We start from the raw sequence: 8,555 nt of genomic DNA, 5'->3' as shown, positions 1-8,555 counted from the left end.
ACACCACAGACAGGCTGAAACCAGCAGCTCTTCTCCATCCCCTTCCAGTCCCCAAGAGACATAAGTGGCAACTCAAGTTCACCAATGGTAAGACGATGCTGTTCTTCGATTCATCTACATGTGTCATCACAACCAAATGATGGCTCCCACTGGTCGAGAAAATTAGTAGATTTTTCCAAACAAATGCTCGGACAACTGGAGCAAATGTTATCTTGTTGAAAATAGGAGAAATATATTGCTTGTTATCAAGAAAGTTCAACACTAGGCACCACAAAATATATTCTTGCAATGAACAAGAACTCCTTTCAATTTTAAGTATTGCAGGAAATCTTGCCATTAGCTAGTAACATCTGTTTCAATATCTTTGAACATATCATTGCTTACCGGTGTGATCTTTGAGTTTATTGATCTTGGATGCATTGATTTCATATGCAACATTCTTGTTGTCTGGGTTCATGCTGAATACACAACAATTCTATCCACAACAGGGATGGATGATGATCCATGTGACACTGAATGTATTTACAGCTGTCTTAAAGTAGATACCATGTTCATTCTTTGATCGGTGTATGTTAGTAACTCCTTTTGCCCCCATAAAAATGAGAAGAAAAAAAATCTCAAAACTAATTGCAACTCATCCTTGTGCCATTGTACTAGTGAAAAGCTGGCCATCTTGCAAACATATCATTCTGTTCAAAAGATTCTCTTAAGATGATTGCCTCACATTATCCAACCACTTGAGACCGAATAGCATAATCAAGCAATCTATAGCAGGTTCTCAATAAATTTCAGAAAACCAGCAGAAACAATATACAAATCCCGGTTCAATCTTTGTTCCGCCTTTTGTGTTTATATCAATTTCAAGCAATTCTAATACCTTGTAATTTTTTGAGCAATTCCATGTCACTCACTCGGGAGCTTTAGCATGTCCTTCCGGTTTATTGCCTAAAATTCCACTGTATTTTTTCTTGGGCATTGGTCAGCGCAAAGATCATTCTATCCTAGAAAAACTCCAATAACTATAAGAAAGCCTTTTCTTCAGATTGGTCTCCTGATTATGAACTGCATCAAATGTCTTATGATGATGCCATAATTGGAGTAACAACTGGTTGCACAGATATTTTTATAGTTCGAGTATCTGAAGATCTGTAGATATGAATGCACTCCTGAAGATCTGCATCACATGTCAGTAGCACCAACTCTGACTCATCATCAAGATACTTGAAATTCACTGAATTTTTAATGCTTATGTCGAACCTCTTTAAAATCTCATCTCTCAATTCTTCAAAGCTCCAGTTAGGATCAAGACGGATCCTAACTTTTTCTGCACCATATGCGGCTTTAACTATCATCCAACTGCTTTTGGGATCACCTGGAGGTGACAGACTTCCAGAAGAACAATGCTCACCAGATGATTTGTGATTTTGAAATCTAGGACATGACCATGTGCTTTTAGTTGAAAGATGCAAGGTCATCTGGCTCTTTGCCCCTTGATTGTCACTAACCTTTTCCTCAAGGTTACCTTCACCTGCAATCTGAAGACAGTGCTTTTCACCATGTGGAGTTGAACATAAAATTGAAGTTTGACTAGATGATGATGAGTGAGAAGAGGAAGAATGGTGATGGCTTGTTATCGCATCTATGTCTTGATCAGAATGTAGATGATCATTTTGAATTGATTTGGAAACTGGAAAGCCTCCCATTGAGTTTTTATCTTGGAATTCTCCTAATGAGTTCTTCTCTGATACAGATGCCGTTGTGAAATCTGTATACAGGGAACTGAGTTGGATGGCTTTATCAGTACCATGAACTGAGTCAATAACAACTTGCAGTTTCCTTAAAGAGTGGTCTACTTTCTTGATTTTCCGGGAAGGCCATCGAGCTAATCCATGCTGTCGGCATATTCTTTTAAGAGTAGTAGGGCACACTGGAACATGTAAAGATAATAGGCATCAAGTATCATCAGTCACTTGGGATTCCATAGTTGGATCACACAGCCTTTTGCAGTGCTATAGTTGAAAGCAAAACAACTGAAGTAGACATTCAAAAAGCATGCATTTGTCCAATCAGTGAACATTAAAATACATTATAATTAGGGAAAATTGGTTGGGAGTGAAAAAAATGAAACCCATTAGCCCACACCAGTCGTGGACTGCATTAGTTTCTTATTCACAAAGTGAATATGACTCTTAGGTGATACCACCCAATAAGCCTAAGCAACAAAAGGCTCCTTGCACATAAGTTGACAACTTTTTGGATATACACTTCATGCATAGGAAAATAGGCTATGTGGTTATCCATCTCTTCCCTAGTTTCACCTCTTCACAAATCTTCGAACAAAGAAAATATCTAATGTATTTGAAAACGGAAATACTTTTGAGAAAATAAAGAACTAAACAAAGAAACATTTGAAAAGAAAGAGAAATGTAGATGATAATCTAATCCATCATGGGATTTCTACTAAAGAATGAATTATACCTCCGATGCTCTTTGCGGCATCTTTCAGGCTACCAGCAAAATACTTACGAAGAACTTCCAAACTAACAGTCTTTTGTGCTTTTCTGTGCTTCTTTTCAGTTGTTTTTGTAGCATCAGAACAGATACTGTAAAAATTTAAAGAATCTTCATTATCACTATCTTTGTTTTCCCATCCTACTGGATGCTGCCTGAGCTTTGAAGATTTCTTTTGTGCAGGTGATATCACCTCAGCCTCATCCATGCCACTTACACTATCAAATCTTTCAACTTCATCCTTAAAATAAAAAACAGGGCCTGTTTTTTCCTTTGAGGATTCTTCTGTACTTATGGACAAAGGTGTTATATCACTAGACACGTCCATTGTCTGAGCCTCTATTGAAGTGACAGCGGCACATTGTTTACCTGGCTCTCCTTCGGAAGAAGAATTATCCAACAAAAAATCAGACGGAAGTGCTCTATCCAATTGCAATGTAGCCTCATCTGCCAGCTCCTTCGCTGTGATAACCCTTAAATTTTGGCAAACATGTTGCATAGTCCTTGACAATGAGTCAAGCATCAGTTTCTGTTCTTCAATTAGTATGCAATTAGGGGGAAGAAAGAACTCCAACACAAAATCAGAACTCCCAGTCAGAATACTTCTTAGGCGTATTGCAACTGCACTTTTCAAACCAAATATCTTTGCATGGTGAGCGAGTGGATATTCTGTCTTACTCAAAGCACTAACATCTGGCAAAAAACATGGTTGATTGGTGGTGAAAGCCATACCAGCTACTCCTTGTCCCTTCAGCAAGTGATGCTCAGAACAGGCCTCATAAAAACCCATCATAGAAGGATCATTCACATAACAAGAAGATCCAACAGTGGAGACACACTCCCTATAGTTTTCATCAGAATGGCGGATGCCTTTTTTACCTTGTTGAATACATGGAACCCAGGTTTGAGCTAATGGTAACATGTGCATCACAGAAATGGTTTTTAACACCTCTAGGATTTCAGATAAAGCAGCTTGGTATGAATTACTAATTACCTGGGGAAAACAAGTGGTTTCACAATCAGTAGGATTCTTGAAGCGTAATGCTCTTTTAGTCTAATGACTCACCTTGAGCTGCGGAACAGTGACAGCTGCAGAAGAACTAAGCTCTACTTCCTGCAAATAACAGTATCCTTTAGCAAAATGCCAGAAAGAAATATCTAAATTGAGGCCATAAATAACTTGTGCAATTACATTTTTGGCACTTAAACAAACTTTGACTTGAAATGAAGAACCAGAAAATCATTAGAAGTAGATAGCAAGCATGTAGAAATCAGTATATCTGAAAAGAAAATTAGGAAGAAAAAACATATTTATAAACTTAAGACTATTACAAAAAAAAAAAGGTCTAACCTGAAGAGCATTGCAAATATTCTCTAGCTCAAAAGTGTAATTTATCTTCCGGGTTGTCATGACAAGTTCCACTACACCCAAGCAAGATTGACAGCCATGATCAAAAACAGGAAGAGCTACACTTCCCCGTATATCGAACAGTTGAGCATAATTCACCCGTGGATACTCATAGCTGGTAAAATATTGAACATCTGGTGTCCATTCGGGTAATCTTCCAACAAACACACGTCCAGGCAAACCTAATGCCTCGCCAGAGTTCTCTTCAGCTGACAACTGGTAGTTTGTGGAGACCTCTCTATAATTCACTAGTTTCTCAGAATTCGAGGTGAGTGTGAAAGGTTGACTATAAGTTGTAAGAACCAATCGGTCTCCTCTCTTCATAGGCACCCATAGCTGAATTAGGACTTCTCCATCCCTATGAGTCTCCTTGATATGATCAAGTGCCTGCAGCAATTTCTCTTTCACATAGAAATTGGAATCCTTTGTTTGAATCCACCTACTTGTTCCTAGCTCTGAGCTCGGACTTGCTGATCTTAACTCACTAGTGAAGACCGTACGTATGCATTGTCCAATGGAATTTGGGTCAACTAAATGCAATATATCGACATCTCCAGGTAGGGTTTCGTCTCCAGGCCTTCCCATGTTTTCTCGGTCACAATTTTCCAGCGGATTAGGGCTGTCATTGTTGACCTCGAAAAGAGGTGAAAAACTCAAAGAATTGAAGGGGCTCATGGAGTTAGGAGAATCAGCTGGGAAGCCATCATGAAATTCCAACCAACCATCTCCGGATAGTAACTGATCCAACGAATCCAAATCAGCAGCCCCACCTGAGAGACTGTTTCTCGGTGACCTCTCAGGCTGAGGAACTGCTTCCATCAGTGGAATCTCTCTTCAATACCGATTAGAGAACCCTAGCGAAACCATAACCGAAAAACAACACCTTGAGAAGATGCATCAAATAAGAGGGCGAAAGTGCTTCAAAAATAACTGTTCTTTTCTGTCGAGTTTGCAGAGGTATCGACAAATCAAACCAAAACTTGGAAAAGAGGAGCAGACGTAGAACAAAAGCTAACCTTTGGAAGACAGAGCGCAAAAGCAAACAAAAACCTGATCGCACGAATAAATCCCGGCAGACTGATGTGATTCAATCACCAAAGGGAAAAGGATCGCCGCGAACTGCTCCTCTTACCCAGCCACAAACAAACTACACTCAACTCCAAGGGATCTCGACTGAATCCCGATGGTTGAATGAATACTTGAAGCCAATCAAATTTGACGCTGTGGTTGAAATCTTTCTCATCGATCCAAGACCAACTAAGTTTGTGGGGTTTGTGGATTGGAAAGAGGGAGAAACGAGGATGGTATTGGCGGTGTCATCGTCCCCGCGATTGGTTAGTCGATCGACTTGATCCTGCACGGCAATTCGGCATCAGGTTTTCCACAATGGCGGCTTATAAAGTCAAAGGCCTGTAAGTCTCCGCCATATAACTTCACTATGGACGTGCGCTCGGAAGTACACCTGATGACGGTTCAAAATTGAGAGTTCGACGGTCCTGATAGATCGATTCTCAATCTTAATCGGTTAAGATAGTTACAATTCATAATTTGAAATTACCGGTTTATGATTTGTTAAAGCTAGTTTTGTAAAAAAAACTCTTTCTTATTCCAGAAAGGTTTCTTATATTCACTACAAAGGAAACCTATTTATACACAGTGAAGATTAACAGCTAGTTGAATATAAAATATTATATCTAAACGATATTAGATTGTGTCCCTTCGATTACTGCACTAGCAGGTTCCGAAGCAGGCAGAGTTAATACTATGAATCTTGTATTTTGTCATACCCCCTCAAGAGGAGAATGGATGTTAATCATACTCATCTTGACCATAATCCATTCATGTTGGTTGGCATCTAAACCTTTTGTGAGAATGTCCGCCAATTGACATTGAGAGCTAACATATAAAACTTGGATTTTCTGATGTTCAACTTGTTCACGCACAAAATGCCAATCTATGTCGAAGTGTTTTGTTCGTTCATGCTGTATTGGATTGACGGCTATTTGAATGGCGGACTTATTATCACATAGTAGTGGGACATGAGCATTATGTGGGATATGGAAGGATCGTAGTAGATTGAAAATCCAAAGAACTTCGCATGTCGCTGTGGACATGGCTCGATATTCAGCCTCAGTTGAGCTCCTGGCCACAGAATTTTGCTTCTTTGCTTTCCAACTAATAATACTATTGCCCAGAAACACACAGTATCCCGAAACAGAACGTCGAGTATCTTGACACTTTGCCCAGTCACTGTCACTATAGACCTTTAACGTGCGAGGTGAGGTGCTAGAGTAGAAAACGCCACACCCAGGGGATCCCTTTAAGTACCGTAATACTCGGAGTGCTGCTTTAAAATGCTCGATGGTAGGTTGACTCATGTACTGAGACAGAACCTGCACGGTATAACACAAATCAGGACGGGTAAATGTTAAATAGATGAGCTTACCTACTAATTTCCGATATATGGTAGGATCAATCTTCTCTGAATCTGAATGATGAAGATGATCATTGCTCTGGAGTGGTGTCCGAAACGGTTTTGCACCCAGCAAACCATACTCATGAAGAAGGTCTAATGTATACTTCCGTTGGCATAGGATAATCCCTTTCTTTGATCGGGCTATCTCTAGACCAAGGAAGTAGTGAGGGACACCTAGGTCTTTGAGCTTGAATTCTCCTTTAAGATATCCAACTAGGTGTTCTAGCGCTGTTTCAGAAGTACTGCCGAGCATAATGTCGTCGACGTATACTAAAAGAGCAATGAATAGATCACCGTTAGTATATGTGAAAAGGGAATGGTCAGCAGAGCTCTTCTGGAAGCCGTATCGAAAAAGGATTTCTGAGAATTTTGTGTTCCATTGTCGAGAGGCTTGCTTGAGGCCGTATAATGCCTTGGTGAGTTGGCAAGCCGGTTTCTCCTGACTAGAGTGCGGGACTGTAGATGGATAGCCAGGTGGTAAATCCATAAAAATGGTCTCGGTAAGCTCTCCATTGAGGAAGGCATTATTGACGTCAAGTTGCCGGAGAAACCATGACTGTGACGCAGCAAGTGCAAAAAATAGTCGAACTGTAGTATGCTTGATTACGGGGCTGAAAGTTTCTTTGTAATCGAAGTGCTTGATTTGGCTATAGCCCTTAGCAACGAGGCGTGCCTTATGTCGCTCTATAGTTCCATCGGCATTCATTTTTACCTTAAAGATCCACTTGCAGCCAATCGTGTGTATTGACTTTGGCACCGAAACTACTTTCCAAGTTTGGTTGGCGTCGAGCGCAACTAACTCAGCTTCCATTGCTGATATCCATTCAGCATGTTGTGTTGCTTCCTCATATGATTGTGGCTCCATAGTTGTGGAAAGAACAGAGGTAAAAGCTGCATAGGAAGGGCTTAATCGGATGGAGCTCAGGTATCTTTGAATGGGATAAGCCATGCTATGATTAGCTTGTGGATCAGATATATCGTGCTGATAGATGCTCAGATACTTGGGTACTTGCCGAATCTGCTGAGATCGAGGTCTAAGGTCTATGACATCTTCTGTTATTGTCTCAGGAGTAAGTTCTTAGTTATCATGACTCTTAGTTGTTGCAGATTGCTCTTTAGTCTGCTCACTGTCCATAGCTTGAGAGGGAATTTCTGGTTGGGCTGGACTTGTCTTGGTAGTTTCAGGCTTATCAATTGCAGGTAGAAATTCCTTAATGGACTCATTGGGGTTGTTGATTTCTGGAAGCCCCCTTTCAGGAGGTGGGACATTTAGACGAGAAATGTAGTCTGAAGCAAAGGGAAAAACATCTTCGTGAAAGACGACGTTTCGGGAGACAAAAATCTCTTCAGTTTCAAGATCATAGATAGTGTATCCTTTCATTCCGGCTGGATAGCCAATGAAGATGCAACGTCGGGCTCGTTCATCCAATTTCGTGCGATTGCGTTTCAATGTTGAGGCGAAGCACAGACATCCAAAGACCCGCAAGTAGTCATATTTTGGCATTTTTCCAGTGAGCTTCTCATATGGGGTTACGAAATGGAGTCGCTGAACAGGTATACGATTGATTAGGTGTGTTGCTGTGAGTACGGCATAGCCCCAAAATTTCTTTGGTAGATTGGACTGAAATAAAAGTGCGCGAGCCATATTGAGAAGATGTTGGTGACGCCTTTCCACAACTCCATTCTGTTCTGGTGTCTCCACGCAAGATTTTTGATGCTCAATTCCTTGTTGGTCATAGTTAAAGAAGTTGAATTCCTTTGCTTGATCAGATCGAATGACTTTAATCTGCTTATGGAATTTAACAGGGACCATGTTGATAAAAGATTGCAGTATTTTTGGTGCTTCAGATTTTTGATGCATAAGGTATGTCCAAACGGCTCGTGAATGATCTTCTACGATGGTGAGGAAGAACCGCTGTCCTCCTATAGTAGGAGCGTGGCATGGACCCCATGTGTCTATATGAACTAGATCAAACAAAGGTCGTGCGTCGACATGTTCGGTAAAGGGTAACCTTTTTTGTTTTGCCTTGGGGCAAGTCAAACAAATATTATTTGGATAACTATGAATTTGTGGATAAAATTTAGAAATATAAGGAATAATGCGATGAGATGTGTGGCCTAATCGGAAATGCCATAAATCAAAGCAAACAGAATTAGGCA

At 40.4% G+C, this 8,555-nt stretch overlaps 1 protein-coding gene across 2 annotated transcripts; it reads right to left on the bottom strand.

Moving 5' to 3' along the window:
• Positions 1-212: 212 nt before the first annotated feature.
• LOC121984155 (protein NLP1-like) lies at positions 213-5,319 on the bottom strand. Of its 2 annotated transcripts, XM_042536964.1 has the most exons (5): positions 4,936-5,319; positions 3,863-4,773; positions 3,578-3,625; positions 2,479-3,505; positions 213-1,927 (listed from the first exon to the last, which is right to left on the bottom strand). In XM_042536964.1, exons 2-5 carry the CDS (start codon positions 4,736-4,738, stop codon positions 1,077-1,079), a joined length of 2,802 nt encoding a protein of 933 aa, XP_042392898.1. In that variant the 5' UTR covers positions 4,739-4,773; positions 4,936-5,319; the 3' UTR covers positions 213-1,076. The 2 variants fall into 2 exon arrangements, with proteins under 2 accessions (XP_042392898.1, XP_042392897.1); XM_042536963.1 differs by having other exon boundaries at positions 3,863-5,319.
• Between the last annotated feature and the right edge of the window lie 3,236 nt (positions 5,320-8,555).

The sequence above is a fragment of the Zingiber officinale genome, chromosome 5B (genome assembly GCF_018446385.1).
Source record: "Zingiber officinale cultivar Zhangliang chromosome 5B, Zo_v1.1, whole genome shotgun sequence".
Taxonomy (NCBI): Eukaryota; Viridiplantae; Streptophyta; class Magnoliopsida; order Zingiberales; family Zingiberaceae; genus Zingiber; species Zingiber officinale.
This window is presented reverse-complemented; position numbering and strand designations above follow the sequence as displayed.

Excerpts from the sequence above, each read along its gene's own strand:
- LOC121984155 (XM_042536963.1), bottom strand. The coding sequence starts at position 4,738 with ATGGAAGCAGTTCCTCAGCCTGAGAGGTCACCGAGAAACAGTCTCTCA. Across the intron at positions 3,626-3,862 it reads ATATTTGCAATGCTCTTCAG|GAAGTAGAGCTTAGTTCTTC; the intron begins GTTAGACCTTTT and ends TGTTATTTGCAG. Across the intron at positions 1,928-2,478 it reads TGCCGCAAAGAGCATCGGAG|TGTGCCCTACTACTCTTAAA; the intron begins GTATAATTCATT and ends TACATGTTCCAG.